Raw genomic sequence first — 19,916 nt, 5'->3', positions numbered from 1 at the left:
ATATTGTATAGCATACAAACATCCTTACTTCAAGTTCTACTTCTGGATCTCTCTCTTCTCCTTGTCGACTTCGAGTGCTCTAAAATAAAAAGAATCACAACAATTTAATGAAGTATTATATAATGAAGCATTATATAACTTCATAATCCAATGTCACATACATGTCATCTTTGTGCAAAGATAGATAGTGTGTTCTATATTACAAACTTGGCTTAACTTCCAATTCACTTATGGAATCTGAATCGAAGTACTTATTTTTTTTTTAATTCCATTTATATCCCGCCCTTCTCCGAAGACTCAGGGCGGCTTACAAGCTTAGCAGTATGGAATGTGTATCCATCCCATTCAAATCTAAAGCATGACAGCTAGACATCCTTTCATAATCCTAACATTCTGGCTTGATCTACACTTTCATTGGAATGCTGTATTTGTAGATCGAGACTCTGCAATGAACTGTCCTTTGACCACTTGATGGTGGTCAAAGCTCCTTTTTATAAGATTAAGACTACTCCTACGTACAGAACAGTCAACAAAAATAGCTGAACCATCTCTCTTAGTTTGATCATATCTAAAAAAAACCAAGAGTAGAAAAAATACAAATCAGCACAAAGGTAAATTATATTAATTTTAGGTATGTCTCATTAATAATTCAACCTTATAACTCTTGCTCAATTCCAGTAAATTTATAGGGTGGGTGGGTTTTTTTTGTTTGTGTGTCTTTCAGTCAGTGTTGACACTTGGCATCTGCCTGGACTAGTCCAGTTTTCTTGGCAAGTTTTTGCAACTGGTTTGCCACAGCCTTCTTCCTGGGACTAAGAGAGAATGACTAGTTCAAGATCACCTAGCTGGTTTCATGCATACACACACACACACACAAACACACACACACACACACACACACACACACACGTAAACAGAACCCAGTTAAAAGGCTTTAAGTTTATTAAAATTTTTGAAATATATTATTAGAATCATCTTATGTTCATTCCTATCTGATACAGTCATTCAAAAATAAATTTCATTTAAACGAGAGCCTTACATTTTAAGACAAGATCACAGAAATTCACAATGTAACAAGCCAAATGACTACAAATATCTCATTTCTTGCCGTTAGCACTATCTCTGTACCAAATGTATCCTACAGTATGGAATGACTTTATTTTACATTTTTTTACAGAACTACAAGTTTTATTGATTCTGATTATGTATTTTATACAAAATATTAATGTTATATTTTTGAACTTGATTTGCTCATATTTCTTTATACTAGAAATAGCCTTATATACCTAACTTCTGAAATAGCCAACAGAAATACCTTAACTCGCCGTTGCAGATCATCTTCAACATCCTTTAGCATACCTTTAGCAGAGAAAAATATCAGTTCAGCAATATGTCACTGGAAAAAAAAGTCACTTATGTGCAAAAGTCTGAGAACAGAACCAACAGATCCTGGTGATTTTGTTTTGGTAAAGCATCAGCTGCTTAGTTTCCAGCTGCTTTAAACTCTAGCCCTACTTTTTCTAGCATGTCTCTGGGGCCAAAGCAATCTAGAAAACTTTTCAGAAAGGACAGGAGGCAAGGTCACTTTTAGCCTCCAAACAAAGATGAGGAATTTAATCAATATTTTGCATTTCTATTAAAAAACAGTACTGAAGATAGACAAAAATGCACATAAAATAACCTGCTTCAGAAAAAAAAACCTATTACATCTGGCTAGAAATTTGCACTAAATTGCTGACTTTGGTTTTCAGTTTGGTCCTAGGTCTCCTTGTCAATTCTTTATACTAATTAAAACTTGGATGCTCAGTTTTTATCTCTACTTCAGAATGCATGCATACAAACATTTTTTTTAGAATCTTACAAGTTGTAATAATAGTTTGAAACTTTATTTATTTATTTAAGAAAATTTATATAGCCGCCTGCTTGTTCACAGCAATTCTAGGTGGCTTATAACCAACAACAAAAAAAAAAACCAATATTTTTTTTTAAAAAAAATGACCCCCCCCACCCATCCACCCCCTGTGACAGCGCATGTAAACGAGCCATTTGATAGGCTCCCTCGCACTCTGCGTTCCCCAGTCCTGCTGGCAAAAACAAGTCTTCAGGGCCTTCCGAAAGACTGTCAAAGTGGGGGCCATTCTATTTCTGCAGGGATGGTGGTCCAGGGGGAGGGAGCCACCACAGAGAAGACCATTCTTATAGGTCCTGCCAGGTGTACCTCCGTAAGGGACAGGACCCACAACATTCCTTGCCTCCCCGCTCTAGTAGATTGGGTGGATGTGACTGGCAAAAGATAACCTGGTCCCAAGCTGTGAAGGGCTTTAAAGGTGACAACCAGCACCTTGAATTGCAAATCATTCAATATCTTTATGGAGATTTTTGACACAGAGATCTTTATTTGTGGTAAACCACTGCCATCTAGTGTGGTCTATCCTGAACACTGTAATTTTTTTAGCTTTTATTTTTTTAAGCTTCCTACCATATTAGCAAACGTAATTAAATCTTTCTAGGTACAGTAATCCTTATAGTTATGATAAAGGTGAAATGGCTGAAATAACTGTTCTCAAAAGATTCCAAATTTTCAGTTTTGTCTTATCATATGACCATTCAAATTCTTTTCTTAACATCTACAAAATCCACTAAATTAATTCTTTCTATAATAGTTTACGTCTGCATTCAAATGGTCTTAGTTTAAAGATGACCTCCTAAATCTTAATCCTTACAAGAGATTTGGACCAGAAGCCAATACACCTCTAACCATGCTTACTGATCTAAAAACCTACAAATTCCCTATAAACTAAATTTACAAATTTTTTTTAATCCCATTTAGATCCCGCCCTTCTCTGAAGACTCAGGGCGGCTTACAATCTAAAGCACAATGTGCTTAGCAATAGCCTTCATTCTATGTATATACCTGCTTATTAGGGCTTTCGCCCCCCCCCCCAAGTGGCATTTTTACAAAGTCAGCTTATTGCCCCCAACAATCTGAGTCCTCATTTTACCTACCTCGGAAGGATGGAAGGCTGAGTCAACCTTGAGCCTGGTGGGATGCGAACCTGCACTAATTGCAGGCAGCTGGTGTTACTTAAGGAGGCATTAGCCCACTGCTCCACCAAGGCTCTTTTAGATTGAGAGGTTCAGTCAAAACTATTGAGTTAGTTTTACATACTTGTGCCTTGTTATAAAAGGCCAACAAGTAAAATCTTACAATGCTCACCTATACATACCTAGCTATTCTCAAATGTTGACACAAATGGCAGTACATACAACTTACACTTTATTCACTCAGACTAACAAATGCCTATATTCTCCCTGAAAAGAGACAATGAATTTGAATTTTACCTGTAACTCGAAGATCTGTCACACTGTTTGCCATTTTAAATCCATATGTCATAGACTGAAAATCTTCCTAAACACAAAAGGGGGCAGGGGGGTGGCATGAAGAGAGTTTCACAGTCAATGCATATATATTTTCAGAAAATACTCACAAGACACTTGGAAGAGAACAAAATTTTAGCATTCAAAATTTTAGCAATTAATACTATTCCCTTTTCTGTATGATTTGCTCCATAGCACACATTTTATGTATATAGTTTCCTAAATTGATGAAAAAGGAAGCTTTATTAGTGACTCCAGGCTTATTTTATGAAATTATAGTTTAAATCTACTGTGTTTTCCTAATTCAAAAATTAGAAGAAATCTTGTTTTCAACTGAAGAAGAGATTTAATTGGTTTAGCCACAAGCCTTTCTTACTTTACTGATTTGTTCATACTTAAAATATATATGCTGTTTTATTTACTTATTAAGAAAATGTATATGGCTACCTAACTCACTCCCAGATTTTATTAGTGTTTTCAGTTATATGAAATACTTCCAACTGATTAAGGTCAAACCTATTATAACAGTACTCAGTACAAGAATGAAGGATAGATACATCAAGCGCAAAGGAATGGAGAGTTCTGCATCTATACATATAAGCTACCCTACAACTATGGAAGGAGACGTTCCCGAAAGCGTACCTTTAACTGAAAGTTAAAGAGGAAAAGCTTATAAACTATAGCAAATAAAATGTAAAAGCAAAACTTAATTTCCTGAGAAAGAGCACACTATAATTAAAAGGACAAAGATACTAAGGGATAATAAACAAGAAATAATGGATAAAAACTGTAAGAATAGCCAACTACACCTTGAAGGAATGCAATTTTATTGAAAGTGGGAAAACAACTAAGTGAGGAAGAAACTCACCTCTTCAAATACTGCGGCTTTGTTTACTTTTTCTCTAGCAATATCGCAAATTTTCAGGATACCCAGTGCAAATGCCTTCATTGCAGGATCCTCAATAAAGTCAGGGTTATGAATGTAGAGGCAGGTGAATACTGTCTGTGCCAAGGAATGGCCTTCTAGCCATGTTATCTGAAAATATTGAGTAGATAACAAGGACCATGAAGCCATTTGTGGGGCATCAAAGTATTTGAAACAAGAAAAAAAAACCTGTTTTGTCCTGAGCATGGAAGAAAAATTTGAAAGATATCTTGCTTTGCTATACTCACACAGAACTCTTGAAAATGCTACTCTGAGCCTGGAACATTTTGCAGAGTCCTGGTATAGCCTTGGTGGAGCAGTGGGCTAATGCCTCCTTAAGTAACACCTCCTGCCTGCAATCAGTGCAGGTTCGCATCCCACCAGGCTCAAGGTTGACTCAGCCTTCCATCCTTCCGAGGTAGGTAAAATGAGGACCCAGATTGTTGGGGGCAATTAAGCTGACTTTGTAATAATGCCGCTTGCGGGGGTGTGTGAAAGCCCTAATAAGCAGGCATATACATAGAATGAAGGCTACTGCTAAGCTTGTAAGCCGCCCTGAGTCTTCGGAGAAGGGCGGGATATAAATGGAATTAAAATAAAAAAAATAAAAAAAAATAATTCATGGATACAATAGCATGCACACACACAAACCCTCCTCTGCACCGAATTTCACACTGAGTATCTACTTAAATATCTTATCTAATACTATGATAATGGTTATACTTATGATGACCATATTTTCTTGGGGAAAAAAGATAAATCTGAAAAAGGGGCAAACCTAAAAGAGGTTTTTCTAAGTTCAAAATAGGAATTCCACTTTATTCAAGTTGTGTGCAAACAACACAACGGCTTTAGAAATTGTTTCAGAAAATGCACCAACTTAATTTTCATGCACAACGAAGGCAGTTTTATCACAAGTAATCTTACTGTCTACTATCTAAATCACGTTTTTGGAGCTACAGCCTTGAAAGTGATTTAATAAATTGGACTTATTCAGAATTAAAACATTCTAGTCAGAAGCAAGGGCACAAGCTACTTCAGTCTACTTTTATTAATCCAAAATCTATTTTAAAGGCTTAAAGAAAGAAGTTGTTTCCACTCACGTAACATTAAAAACATTACATTCTTACCAAGCAGCAAAAGCAAGTGTCCATTATTCCTATCAATTCAGGCAACGATAAGTCTTTAACTTTAATGGTCCCATCCTTTAAAAGAACAAGGGAAAAAAACATGAGTTTCCATTAGTAATAAGTGAAAATAAAATAGTGAGGGAGTATTTCCATTCACTGTGGCAATTACCAGCCGAGACAAGGTGACAGGCAAAACTACCTGACCTATGAAGGAGAACAAAAAAGACGATCTGCTACTGTAACACAGACATGTCAAACACAAGGCCCGGGGGCCAGATCCGGCCCGTGAAGTGGTTTCATGCGGCCCGCACAGCCATCCTGGAAACAGTGAGGGAACGGCCCCCACTGCCTTGGCCCTGGCCCAGAGACCCTCCTTCTGCCAGATACCCTCAGATCTCTCCCACTCCTGCCCAGGTCCCCATAGGCACCCTTGATGCGAACGATGTAGAGCTGGCCACGCCCACCCAGTAGGCCATATGCACTCTAGCCACGCCGACCCTGGCCATACCCACCCGGCCCCTTGAGGGCAACCACAATGCTGATGCGGCCCTCAGTGAAATTGAGTTTGACACCCCTGCTGTAACAGCTCTTCTCATCAAAGTAACTATTGCAAACTAAAGCCTCAGTGTGCTCCTTATTTTTTTGTCATCCCTGGACTTCTCTCCAACTCTCTCTGAAAAATCGATGGTTCCGATTCCTACTGTTTTAAGGTGGGAAAACCCAAAGCCCTAATAGGTAAAACCAAACAGAAACCCTCTTCCTAAGCCCAGAAAATCCCCCATGTGTGATATGGTCATTCACACTTTGAATCATCCTGCCCTTTGTGGTCTTTACTCACCCCCCAAGAAACATAACTACAATCGCCTCCTGCAGGTGGTTGTCTATTCCTGCAGTATATGAATACTGACATTATTTACAATAGGTATCTTAAGTTATCCTGTTTTCATTTTACGACTGAAGGCAAATATACAGGTAGTGCAGAATTATTAGGAAAATGAGTATTTTGACCACATCATCCTCTTTATGCATGTTGTCTTACTCCAAGCTGTATAGGCTCGAAAGCCTACTACCAATTAAGCATATTAGGTGATGTGCATCTCTGTAATGAGAAGGGGTGTGGTCTAATGACATCAACACCCTGTATCAGGTGTGCATAATTATTAGGCAACTTCCTTTCCTTTGGCAAAATGGGTCAAAAGAAGGACTTGACAGGCTCAGAAAAGTCAAAAATAGTGAGATATCTTGCAGAGGGATGCAGCACTCTTAAAATTGCAAAGCTTCTGAAGCGTGATCATCGAACAATCAAGCGTTTCATTCAAAATAGTCAACAGGGTCGCAAGAAGCGTGTGGAGAAACCAAGGCGCAAAATAACTGCCCATGAACTGAGAAAAGTCAAGCGTGCAGCTGCCAAGATGCCACTTGCCACCAGTTTGGCCATATTTCAGAGCTGCAACATCACTGGAGTGCCCAAAAGCACAAGGTGTGCAATACTCAGAGACATGGCCAAGGTAAGAAAGGCTGAAAGACGACCACCACTGAACAAGACACACAAGCTGAAACGTCAAGACTGGGCCAAGAAATATCTCAAGACTGATTTTTCTAAGGTTTTATGGACTGATGAAATGAGAGTGAGTCTTGATGGGCCAGATGGATGGGCCCGTGGCTGGATTGGTAAAGGGCAGAGAGCTCCAGTCCGACTCAGACGCCAGCAAGGTGGAGGTGGAGTACTGGTTTGGGCTGGTATCATCAAAGATAAGCTTGTGGGGCCTTTTCGGGTTGAGGATGGAGTCAAGCTCAACTCCCAGTCCTACTGCCAGTTTCTGGAAGACACCTTCTTCAAGCAGTGGTACAGGAAGAAGTCTGCATCCTTCAAGAAAAACATGATTTTCATGCAGGACAATGCTCCATCAGACGCGTCCAAGTACTCCACAGCGTAGCTGGCAAGAAAGGGTATAAAAGAAGGAAATCTAATGACATGGCCTCCTTGTTCACCTGATCTGAACCCCATTGAGAACCTGTGGTCCATCATCAAATGTGAGATTTACAAGGAGGGAAAACAGTACACCTCTCTGAACAGTGTCTGGGAGGCTGTGGTTGCTGCTGCACGCAATGTTGATGGTGAACAGATCAAAACACTGACAGAATCCATGGATGGCAGGCTTTTGAGTGTCCTTGCAAAGAAAGGTGGCTATATTGGTCACTGATTTGTTTTTGTTATGTTTTTGAATGTCAGAAATGTATATTTGTGAATGTTGAGATGTTATATTGGTTTCACTGGTAAAAATAAATAATTGAAATGGGTATATATTTGTTTTTTGTTAAGTTGCCTAATAATTATGCACAGTAATAGTCACCTGCACACACAGATATCCCCCTAAAATAGCTATAACTAAAAACAAACTAAAAACTACTTCCAAAAATATTCAGCTTTGATATTAATGAGTTTTTTGGGTTCATTGAGAACATGGTTGTTGTTCAATAATAAAATTAATCCTCAAAAATACAACTTGCCTAATAATTCTGCACTCCCTGTATGTGTCCCAGGATAATGATGCAAAATTGAATTTGGATCAGTCACCAGGACCAGAGATTTGCTTTTCTGAGCTTTTGGACTCATGCTGGAGCCCATCTTCAGGGAATTTTTCTACTGAAATACATGCTTTGGGCTGTTCTGTGAGTTGTGTTTATGTGGTGCCTTCCTATTAGCCGATTGGTGCGTTGATGGCTGGCGACTGGCTGTTGTTTTCTTGGGCTGCCAGGCCTCCTACATATTTGATAGGCTGGTGGTAAATCAGAACTCCTGTTAACTGACAAGGGGCCTGTTTCCCAAGCTTCAATCGTTTACAAGAATATCTTTGTACCTGCATGGCCAATGATCTTAGCTGCTGTGGAATTAAATGTGGATTATCTCAATGCCTTTCAATTAGGCTCCAGGATGGAATTCACACTGATTACAATATTTGTATTCATACAAGAATGACTTATTTTTATGACTTATTAAACAGTTGACACTAAAACCAACCTTGATAGCTTGTTCGAAGTTAAGAACTTTACGATTAACTTGATTTCCAATCATACCAGCATCCATCTTAGGATCCATCATTTCAATAGCAGACATGGCTTCAAACAGACCAAAACTAAGGATGTTTAGAAAAGAGAAACAATTAAGTTTTATTAGTAACTTAAACAAAAATTAATGCTTGTGCAGTTTAAATGTATCATGCAAACTTAGGTATCCCTCTTAAAAAGTACATCCAGAATATATTTAAGCAAGTAGAAATGGAGAATATGAAAAATTACTAATGAATATTATTTACAGTAAAAAAACACAAATTAATTGGGTATTAAATGTAGACCTTGAATATTTTCTTTTCCATTATTTTCGTCTTCATCTACTTTTACAATGTTTACAGGAAGAAACCAGACAATCAGACCCAAAGATATTTATGTTAATCTAAATGGTCAGCATCCCATACATATATTATACAGTCCGTTATACGGTCTGTAGCAATTTGAATTGTTTAATAGTGAGAGCTGGAATATATAGAAAGAAAAGTTTACTGATTGTTGTACTTAGAGCAAATAATCTCTCTCTAAACTTAAATTAAGCAAAGTTATCTACTTTCATTAGTAGCATTATCACCTTATTTATATTGGTTTGGGTCCAAATTTAATAATATTTAGCAAAAATTCATTTAAATTAATGGGATAAGTTAGTCATACAGTAGATTTAACAGTGTTCATAACTTTTTCTCTAACTTCTAGCACACATATCCTAAACCAAGAAGCACATTTCAAAAAATAACCCCTAACCTCTAACTCTAACCCCAACAACTCCAAGCTATTAATACTAATGACAAATGCCAGTATTGCCTTAGCAAGGATTAATATGAAAATGTAATACCAACTAGTACTAGTACCAATTCAGTACAAAGTCCAATGTTTAAATGACCAATTAAAACAAAAAATAAAATGATGTAACTGTGTTGAGTTCCTACAATGCGCTATCTAAAATCATTGAACCTAAATCTATTTTTTTATGATGGGTCAAAAGAAATTGGTTTTATCTAAAAATATATATTTCAGATATTTTAACAGATTTTTTCCTCCAATTATCAAAAACAAATTATTAGAGAATATTGCCTTATTGCAAACATTTTACTGTATGTAGACTTTAAGTCTGATTGAAGATGTGTATTTTTACAGTATTAGAAATTTTAATTGTTTGTCCATACTATTCATATAATAACATACATTGTTTATACCCAAAAGAGCCTTGGTGGAGCAGTGGGCTAATGCCTCCTTAAGTAACACCAGCTGCCTGCAATTAGTGCAGGTTCGCATCCCACCAGGCTCAAGGTTGACTCAGCCTTCCATCCTTCCGAGGTAGGTAAGGACCCAGATTGTTGGGGGCAATAAGCTGACTTTGTAAAAATGCCGCTTGGGGGGGGGAAGCCCTAATAAGCAGGTATATACATAGAATGAAGGCTACTGCTAAGCACATTGTGCTTTAGATTGTAAGCCGCCCTGAGTCTTCAGAGAAGGGCGGGATATAAATGGGATTTAAAAAAAAATGTCAGAATGTACTTCTAAAATGAGGCAAGGATCATTTGTTTCACATCTGAATATATAAATAACAAGTATAAACTTCTGTTCTTATGATAAAACTCACAGTTTGTCATGAAGCAACTCTCCTAACTTCAATTCTATAAAAAGAATTACAAATGAGTTCATTAGAAAAACACTCCAAATGTTTTATATCATATACATCATATAATTAAAAATAAATTCACACTGTGAAAGGATATATTTGTACATGTAGTCCATGACTTATGACCAGTTGTTTAACCATCCATGTGAAGTTACAACCAACCCTTAAAAGCTACTTATAACCCGGTTTGGAAGTTCCAACAATTATTTCCACACCCATGGTCAGATGACCAAATTTTTTGGCAATCGGCAATTGGCCTGCATTTATAGTCATTTGCAGTGCCCTGCAATCACAAGACATCGATTTACAACAGGTTTGTGGAAACTAAGTTTATTTCCAGTTTCCAACAAAAAACGGCCCCTTGAGAACAATGGGTTTGCATTATGATCATGGCCTTCACTTTATGACTGCCTGAAAACAGGTTATAATTGTCACAACTTATGACTGTAATTGCCAGACTTAATGATGGTTGTAAGTCATGGACTACCTGTACCGAAACTTCAGCACAGCCCTATCAAAAGTCTATTTTTGCATTATTCAAACATGTAGATATCAGGAGGCCCAACTGCTTAGGAGAGTCAGTTTGATATTATGTTAAGGCATTAGAGTAGAAATCAGGAGACTGTGAGTTCTAGTTCTGCCTAGGCATGAAGTTGGCTGGGTGATCCTGGCCCACTCAATCTCTCTCAGTCCTAGGAGAAAGACAATGACAAACCACTTCTAAAAACTGTTGTCAAGACAACTGCAAGGACTTGTCCAGTCACCAGGAACCAACCCTGGCTTAAGATTCCAAACTAAACAAAAAACCTCTTAGACAGATTTAATGAGAAGTAGGAATTGCCTCCTTCCTGCTCTAAATCTCTTATCACTCTGACACCTATTTAGAATGTTGGGATGGGCTTCAGGAGCAGAGTTAAGGCTATGAAAAGAAGCACTCCAGAAATGTTCAGTCACTATGAAAAAATTCCCAGAAAAAAACTGGGAAGATTTCAGAAGTGGGAAAATGTTCAATATTTCATTTTCATTACACCAATGTTGTGATCAGTGGTGGGATTCAAATATGTCAGGGGTGTCAAACTCAATTTCATTGAGGGCCGCGTCAGCATTGCGGTTGCCCTCAGGGGGCTGGGTGGGTATGGACTGGGTGGGCGTGGCCTAATGGGTGGGCATGGCTAGAGTGCGTATGGCCTACTAGGTGGGCATGGCCAGCTCTACATCGTTCGCATCAAGGGTGCCTATGGGGGCCTGGGCAGGAGTGGGACAGATCTGAGGGTCTCTGGCAGAAGGAGGGTCTCTGGGCCAGGGCCAAGGCAGTGGGGGCTGTTCCCTTACTGTTTCCAGGATGGCTTCGCGGGCCGCATAAAACCACTTTGCAGGCCGGATCTGGCCCCCGGGCCTTGTGTTTGACATGTCTGAAATATGTGAACAACCGGTTCTCTATGTGGATCCAGCTTCCAGAAGTCCATTCTGGGCCTGGGCAACAAAAAATTAGCTACCGGTTCGGCCGAAGTGGTGTGAACTGGCTGAACCCCACCACTGGTTGTGATACTAGAAGTGGAGAAAGAGGAGATACAAGATAAAAAAAAGGGTTGTGTCATCTGATGCTATTAGTGAACTGGGTGAACTCAGCAGTTTCTTCAGTAAATGAGTTTTGACAATTCAGGGTAATCCAAACTATTTGATGCTTTCAAGTAATCCCACCCAATCCTCTTCAGAAAAATCTTTGGGTTATATATTGCACATTTTCTCATAATACTCTCACACAATTCCTGTTTAGGTTTACAAGCATTATCTAAACCCCCATTCAGCATGACTTACCTTTACAGCAATCTTCAAAATCTTGGGTAATATCTACCCAGCTTGTGTTACCCTTTTCCATCTTCTCAGCTATATTCATCTCCCATCCTGAATCATCATCCTCTACAGCAGCTTTCATAACCATGGCCTTAAACCTGCACAGATGTTAGGGCATTAAGCATGGAAACTCTAGCAGTGCTAGCCAAAGTGACGTTGACATATCTATGGCGATTCTCAGTCACCCAGGTCATAGTTGTCCCAAAGATGCTTTTTCACGAGGCAACTGGACTCTGTTTTTCCTTTGAAGACGTTTCTCTTCTCATCCAAGAATCTTCAGAGCTGAAGTGAAAAAAGCATCCTTGGGACAACAGTTGACGTGTTTTAACCCAATTTTCCGGATTTATACAATGGACCGACCCTCACCCGCTGGGTCAACACAACTCGCTTCTGACTCGGGGTATCCAGAAAGCAGAGCTAGCGACTTTAAAATACCGTTCTGCTCCTCCGATCTAGTAAGTTTGAAAGCCTATCGCTCTGCTGAGAATAATAATAATAATAATAATAATAATAATAATAATAATAATAATAATAATAATAATTTTATTTGTATACCGCCCTTCTCCCGAAGGACTCAGGGCGGTGAATGGGCGAGGCTAGTTGGGACAAGCCTTTTTTGTGTCTCACCCCCAAATCGGTGAGGTGCCCCATCAAAAACCCCAAGCAGAGGCAGGGTACCCCTCGATCCCAAAGGAAGAGCAAGGAAGGATTCCTCGACAAACCGAGTCTAGGGACAACTTACCCAGGCCACTCACCTGCCTGTCCGCTGGAGATGGTGGCGACGCTGGAATGCTGCTTCTCAGCCCCGCAACTGCTCTTTCTGTAGCCGGCGGCGCGCGACGCGGGGTGGGGAGGAGAAAAGAGGTGGGCGTCGCTCGCTCGGTCTCCTCGGAGCCTCTGCCCTCCGGTCTCGCGCAGCCGGCTGGAAATAAAAAAAAAAAAAACCTACTTCCCCTTCCCTTCCGGAGCGTAAACCATCCGCCCGCAGCGCAGGCAGAACGCCCCACCACCACTACTACACACACCGCTACTGCGCTTGCGCAGAATTCTATTCACTTACGAACCCCGGATGAGAGGATTCCAGGGTCTGTGGAACCCTGTTTTTCCATAGAGATAAAATGAAGAGAAGGAGCCGCAGAACGCAGCCCGGATTTCCTGTCGCTGTTTTTTTTTTTTTTTTGCTGGAACTCTCGCTGCTCCGAATGGTAATTACGCTTGGCAATAACTGGGTTTTAAAGTCAGATCTGGATTTTTCTTTTTTTTAATGCGTGTGCCTGCCCGAGTTTCTACATTTTTTTCATTTTAAAATGTAATGTACTCTAAATTTTTCTATACAATACATTCTGGGTATTAAGTAGGTTAAATAATTTATTTAAAACTATTTCTTTGTGGATTTAATCTTGTTTTTTTTAAATGTGTGTAGAATCTGGGATTATTTGAGTTGGGTTTCTTTGAAATGTGAAATCTCTCAAGTTATTTTTTTAGAAAATCCAGCTGGCAACCCAGATTGTAACTGCTTGAATTGCTTGAGGAAAATTGGGCTTTTATTGTAATAGTTTCGAGATACCGAGTTTCGCCGTTCTTTTCCACAAACCAACTCAGAAAATAGAGAAATTCTTGGGTACCCCCCACCAACTGAATCTTTATACCTGCGCAAAAGTCATATTTCAGCTTTGCAGTCTTTATGCACCCACTGCATTGTCTGATTTCAGTTTGAGAGCCCTACTCATAATTAAACAAGTTTGTTCTTTTTCCATATTGTAAATTGCAGCTGTAGGAATGTGGCTTTTTCTTTTTGCATGATGTGGTTATCCTATGGCGGGTAGGCAACCTTGGCTCTTTTATGACTCGTGGACTTCAACTCCCAGAATTCCTGAGCCAGCATGGCTCAGCATGGAAACCTCTCCCTTTCCCCTCAGCATGGCTGGCTCAGGAATTCTGGGAGTTGAAGTCCACGAGTCATAAAAGGTTGCCTACCCCTGTCCTATGGCTAATTGATCCATGATTTACTTACCTAGGGTCTCATTTCCTTGAATTATAAAAAGGCCACTTTGGCTGGCTTTATCCAGCCCTCTACATTTATTCTTGTGTTGTAAAAATTCAGCCACTTAATGGTCTTACATATTTTTCCATATTTGGAAAACAGTAAACTCTGTAAGCTTTGGTGTTTTCTGAACTTAGTTGTTTGCCTGCAGATTAGCTGATTAGTAACATCAGTGCTCATCAATGTTTTCCTCTAACTGTGAACGGGGATGGAAATGAAGCAGTCAAGCTTTTAATGTAATCCAGTGCTATTTTATTTATTTTGCAGGTGTGTGTGTGTGTGTGTGTGTGTGAGTGGAGAGGGGTGATGTAGCAGAGAAAATAATACGGCAACCCAGTAATTAAATCCAGTATAATCATTAAACCACAGAGGATGAAACTGAGAAAGGTAGGTTAAGATACAGGGTAGCTAGTACTGATTTTTCTTTGCTTCTAACCATACATCCATGTACTTAACTTAAATGTGACTGGCTGATTTGTGCCTATTATATAATATAAACATAATCAACTCTGTGAAGTCATTAAATATATCTCTAGCTATAAATAATACATTCTTTTTGGAAGATTTATAGCATGTTACTTGCAATAAGAAGCTACCATATAAGCTATAATTAAATGTAAACATATTCAGTATAACACCACACTACAATGCAAATGATCGGAAGTTTAAATAGATGAATAATACTAAAAAAAACTTGTAACATGATTTTGAAAGAGCTAGAAGCCTAGAAAATAAAATTAGCTTGGCATTCACTTCTGAACATATGCCATAAAAAGTACAACCTTTTTAAAATCAAGAGCTCATAGAGCTGTTGTGAAATAATTTTAATGACAAAAGAGAGTGCAGGCAAACCAAAAGGTTAATGTATCCAAAAAAACCCTTCCACATCCATAAATTTTATTTTTTTATTTATTTTTTATTTTTAATCCCATTTATATCCCGCCCTTCTCAGGGCAGCTTACAATCTAAGCACAATCAATGTGCTTAGCAATAGCCTTCATTCTATGTATATGCCTGCTTATTAGGGCTTTTGGGGGGGCAAGCGGCATTATTACAAAGCCAGCTTATTGCCCCCAACAATCTGGGTCCTCATTTTATCTACCTCAGAAGGATGGAAGGCTGAGTCAACCTTGAGCCTGGTGGGATGTGAACCTGCACTAATTGCAGGCAGCTGGTGTTACTTAAGGAGGCATTAGCCCACTGCTCCACCAAGGCTACAATTGTTCATCTCATCCAAGTTCTAATAGAATTGCAGCTCAACAAAACATGGATTGCTATCACAATTTGTTCCTGCTGTGCCTAAAAAAATCCAGTAGCAAAATGAGAAGTTTTTACACTTGCTGCTACAAAGAGCAGTTCAAAATAAATGAATAAAATGACTTTGAAAATTACTGAAAACAGATTTCAGGAATTATATAATACTAAGCTACTTCCCATGTAAAATGGTTTTAAATTTATTTCTCGTGAAAAGTTTTTATATTATGAATTTGGAAGGTTTTATTTTCTTAAACTGATTACTAAAAGTGAATGTTATATTGCTTCTTGCCCAACTCTAATCCTAATGAAATCATGAGTTTTAATCTGGTGAGGAGAGGAAGTGATTGGGAGAGTATCAAAGCATTATTGTCTTATAATTTTTAAAGCAACATATTTAAGTACGTCATGATTTTGATATTCTTTTAATATTTCAATGCTCAATGATATATAAATAGACTTCACCATGCAATCTTCCTCTGTGCCAGGAAGCCCTGAAGCTAATGATTCTGAGCTACAGAAACAATTTATTTTTCAAAATTCAGCATGTACTGTACATATGAGAACTAATTCAGTAAAAACAAATGTGTTGATAAGTTGTACAATGCAGTCATGTAAGCTTATGTCAAAATATTACATTTGATAGAGCTTCATGTTTACCAATGTTACTGCAACCAGACATCACACTGATTGCCTTGTGGAATTTTATCCAAATAAGAAGAAATAAAGCTGAATCAGATAGTAAAATTAATGCAACATTAAAGAATAGCTATAGAAAACAAAACATGTTGCTTAGAACATTAGGAATGTATAAAGGATCCAGGAAAAATGTACAGTCGTGGGAAAGAAGACAACCTACTACAATCTATTATTAGCACAACCATTTTAACCCCAAAGTCTGGACTATTCTTTGCCACTTTTCCTATTCTGGAATAGGAAACATTTGGAAACCAAGCAAGGCATACTATTCCCACAGAGAGGGCCTCCTCAGGGTGCCACCGGTCAGAGAATGTAGATTGGTGGCCCCCAGGGGGAGGTCTTTCTCTGTGGGCGCCCCGGAGCTATGGAACCAGTTACCGGTTGAGCTCCGGACGGCGCCCGATCTTCGCTCCTTTCGCCGCGATCTGAAAACATACCTGTTCGAACAAGCCGGCCTGGCCTGAGGGGGGATTATCATTTTACTGGGGTTTTATTAATGTATTTATTGTTTTTTATGGGCATGTATTTAATTACCTTTTAATTTTTGTAGCTTTGTGTTTTATTCTTGCCCTGTACACCGCCCTGAGTCCTTCGGGAGAAGGGCAGTATAGAAATATTAATAAATTAAAAATTAAATTAAATTATTCCTTGAGATATTCTCTGCAATTCTTTTGAAATGTCAGAAATATGCTCTGTTTTTCTAACATTAAAAGGTTCTAAGGTAACTTACAATTCAACCAAAAACAACACTGGAAACTTGTAAGCACAAAGAGAACAACAACTACTACATGGAGCAATACATAAAGTGTTGGTCCTATCAGGGAACAATGACATTTGTTACTTTGTTCTCACTGGCATTCTTGTAGATCAAGATGGCACCACTATATCTACATATCTCCTATAGGATGAGTCAGTCCCAGAAAGCAAATTGGAGTAGGAAAGATCTTCTGTATTCTATCTCATAACTTTCAAATAGGTATGTGAAGCTGTTAGAAGTCTAGGGATTTGAAACAAGGTGTCATCAGAGTTCCCATATCAGAGGGGATTTTGAACATGCTGAACCAATGATATTGTGGCTGTGATACAGTGTTAGCAACGATGAGGACCATGATAGAAGTATGCGGATAAATGACTTGTTCTTATCCACGAGTGTGCTGTGTTCACAAGATGCATTTGTACATGGTTCATTTAATGACTGTTCATATGACACACTGAACCATATCACATGGGCTTAGTTTGCTTAACATGCTAAGCTGAAAGGTAGTTGGCTTGTTTGTTCAGTGTATTATGCAGATAGAATTTTAGTTTTGGACATTTTGGCATTAACACAAGGAAAGAACAGATGTACAAACAGTTTTGGCCTTGCTTACTTTGGAGGTCTGGGGTACTGTTCACCAGATTTAGCTAGCTTATTTGAGGTCAAATAGAAGAGGTAATAGAAAAGTAGTCAGATAGGAAAGGAGCAGGAATGGATGAAATGGTGATTTAACTGTTAAATCTACAGGGGGAAAGGCAGTTACAAATGCTAATAGGTCAATGGCAAAAATATGGAACAAGATTGTGAGCCTCCAGATTGGGAAAGATCAGTAGTACATATACAAAAGAAGACATATGCAAGGGAATGTGGAAATTATGAAGCCACTGCACTAGATCCTCATTCAAGCAATGTTTTTTACTTAACAAAAACTGGAGTCCTATAAGGCAGGGCTTTTCAACCAGTGGTACGGGTACCACCTGTGGTACATTGGCACCTGGCAAGCAGTAGAGGGGGAAAGGAATGAGCTGGTGGCAGCACCGCACAAGCCTGAGCGAGAGATGGCTGGAGCTGCAGGGTTGTCAGGGCTTAGCAGAAGCGCCAGGATCAGCACCAGCGCTAATCCTGGCGCTTCTGCTGAGCCCAGAAGAAGCACCGATCACCGATATTTTACAGTATTTTGACATAAAATTACTATCATATATAATTGTTTCCATCTTTGAGAATAAGCATGCAGGAATATGCCAGTTCAGATTAGAATTAGTATTATATTTTGTTAACACTGTACTATCATTCTTTAAGTGTTTAAAGTGCCTATTTTCTGGAATATACATTTATCAGTAAAATAGAGGCTTTTAAGTATATAACTATTTTCATGGAAAACTTTATTAAGAGTTATAACATATCCAAATCAAAATTGAGACAGAATCCACACTTCCATATGACAATACAAAAAGTTACAATATAAAACCATATATTAACACTGCAATGTATTAAAATGCTTGAAATACAATATAATCCAGCTCAGAATCAAGCCTTTTTGAATTCAAGTCTAAGGCATGCAAAAAAGTATGTGAAGCAGCGTTTTCCCAACCAGATGCCCTCCACTAATAGGACTACAGCTCCCAAAATTCTAGGCTAGATAATCATTTACACCAGGATGGAAAGCTACTCAAGATTTTTTTTCTTATGTTGTGCCAGATTACCCCTTCCACCAATTTCTTATACACATAGTAAGCTAAAAGAAACTAGAATAGGAATCCAAATTTACTAGAACTAGAAGGTAAACATGAGACAAACAATTAGTATTCAAAAATTATGGGTTCTTGATTAATTAGAAATAAAAGGCTGTTATTGAACTATCTTTTCACATAGTGAATGCTTCCAGGTTTTTTAAACAATTTTAATTACTTTTTCAATTTACAGCCTATATGTCTAGAAAGCATCATGGTACCTGGGTAGTCATCAATTGAATAACAGAGTTTTCAATACATAGCTCGGGTTATGTTATCATAGCATCCTTCTCTATTTCCATCAACATTCAATACAACATATTCAAAATAACAGATTTATAAGAATAGCATGGTCAATTAAAAAGATTTTGTCAGTCCAATTTAATGAAGAATATCTATATCCTGTTATTAGATTTTATCTAATTTTGATGTTAATTGTAGTATCCAAGTTTAACCTTTGACATCCCAAATAGTATTCAGAACCCAAAATTCCCTTATTTTATTACTCCAAAGATTGTATCATCTAACATACACCCAATAGTTAAATAGCTAACTTCTACCTAATAAACATTGTTTGTTTCATATCCTGATATGTCACAAGTTACCAATCAGAGAGCCTATTTTTATCAATCTACTTCTACTTATACATAACCAAAATTTAACATCAAAGATAGGATCCATAAGCCAATTTTCCATTATGTCAATATATAAATTTATAATATTTGGAATAAGCCTAATAAGTACTTAAACACATTTTAATTCTATCTCATGAATATTTTCTATTTCAGATCCTAATAAGTCACTAATTATTAACAAAATGACCTATAATAGTTCTCTAGGAATTATTTTTTTAAAAATCTAACTCTAGGGGTTTTTTTGCCAGTCGGGTTTCCTGACAAAGGGCTTTAAATTGCCAAGTAAGTCTTCCTTTGCTCGCATGCATATTATCTGCACCAGAGGAGGTCATCCAACCATCAGCGATGTACAAAGGTTGAACCATTTATAGTCATTATATTGTTGCCATGTTATTATTTGCTCTTTCTGCAGTTCAGTCTGGCTGCTTCTTCCATCTGGGTTGATCTGTTTTAAGGAGAAAATCTTATGCAGTGTTATAGTTAGTAGTTGACTGTCCAGTCTTTCCCCAGGTTGTCTTAGTTGGTCTTCGGCGTCCTCTATGTTGGCATCACTATCTTGCCTGTAGTGTACTTCTGAAGTTACAGGCTTCAGTTATAGAAAGGGTCAAAAGTTGAGTATTAAGTTTTCCCTAGTTTGTTGTTGATCTTTAGGATTGTCTGTCATAGTAGTAGTTCTTTGTACTTTAATAATTGTAGGTTCCTTGAATAAAGTCAGGTTTTGGATAATAGTTTTTTTCAGTACTTTTTTGTTGTTGCTTATATTCTTCTGTCTCAGTAGTAGTATCTTCCAAGTTTGTTA

At 38.1% G+C, this 19,916-nt stretch overlaps 1 protein-coding gene across 4 annotated transcripts in view; it reads right to left on the bottom strand.

Moving 5' to 3' along the window:
- The window catches only part of NAA35 (N-alpha-acetyltransferase 35, NatC auxiliary subunit), a 29,488-nt gene extending 16,507 nt beyond the window's left edge, over positions 1-12,981 (bottom strand). Inside the window, exons 1-10 of one of the 4 annotated variants that reach the window (XM_083355861.1) lie at positions 12,754-12,875; positions 12,365-12,478; positions 11,963-12,280; positions 10,106-10,139; positions 8,456-8,570; positions 5,434-5,508; positions 4,247-4,414; positions 3,343-3,409; positions 1,316-1,359; positions 29-79 (exon numbers count right to left, since the gene is read on the bottom strand). In XM_083355861.1, coding sequence (XP_083211987.1) covers positions 29-79; positions 1,316-1,359; positions 3,343-3,409; positions 4,247-4,414; positions 5,434-5,508; positions 8,456-8,570; positions 10,106-10,139; positions 11,963-12,086 — 678 coding nt within the window. In that variant the 5' untranslated portion in view covers positions 12,087-12,280; positions 12,365-12,478; positions 12,754-12,875. Of the gene's footprint in view, positions 1-28; positions 80-1,315; positions 1,360-3,342; positions 3,410-4,246; positions 4,415-5,433; positions 5,509-8,455; positions 8,571-10,105; positions 10,140-11,962; positions 12,281-12,364; positions 12,479-12,740 lie in introns of all 4 variants that reach the window. The other 3 variants (XM_083355863.1, XM_083355862.1, XM_083355864.1) reach the window with 3 other exon arrangements.
- Between the last annotated feature and the right edge of the window lie 6,935 nt (positions 12,982-19,916).

This window comes from Vipera ursinii (assembly GCF_947247035.1).
Source record: "Vipera ursinii genome assembly, chromosome: 2".
In the NCBI taxonomy this organism is placed as follows: Eukaryota; Metazoa; Chordata; class Lepidosauria; order Squamata; family Viperidae; genus Vipera; species Vipera ursinii.
Note: the sequence above shows the minus strand (reverse complement) of the source record. Positions and strands in the feature narration are given on the sequence as shown.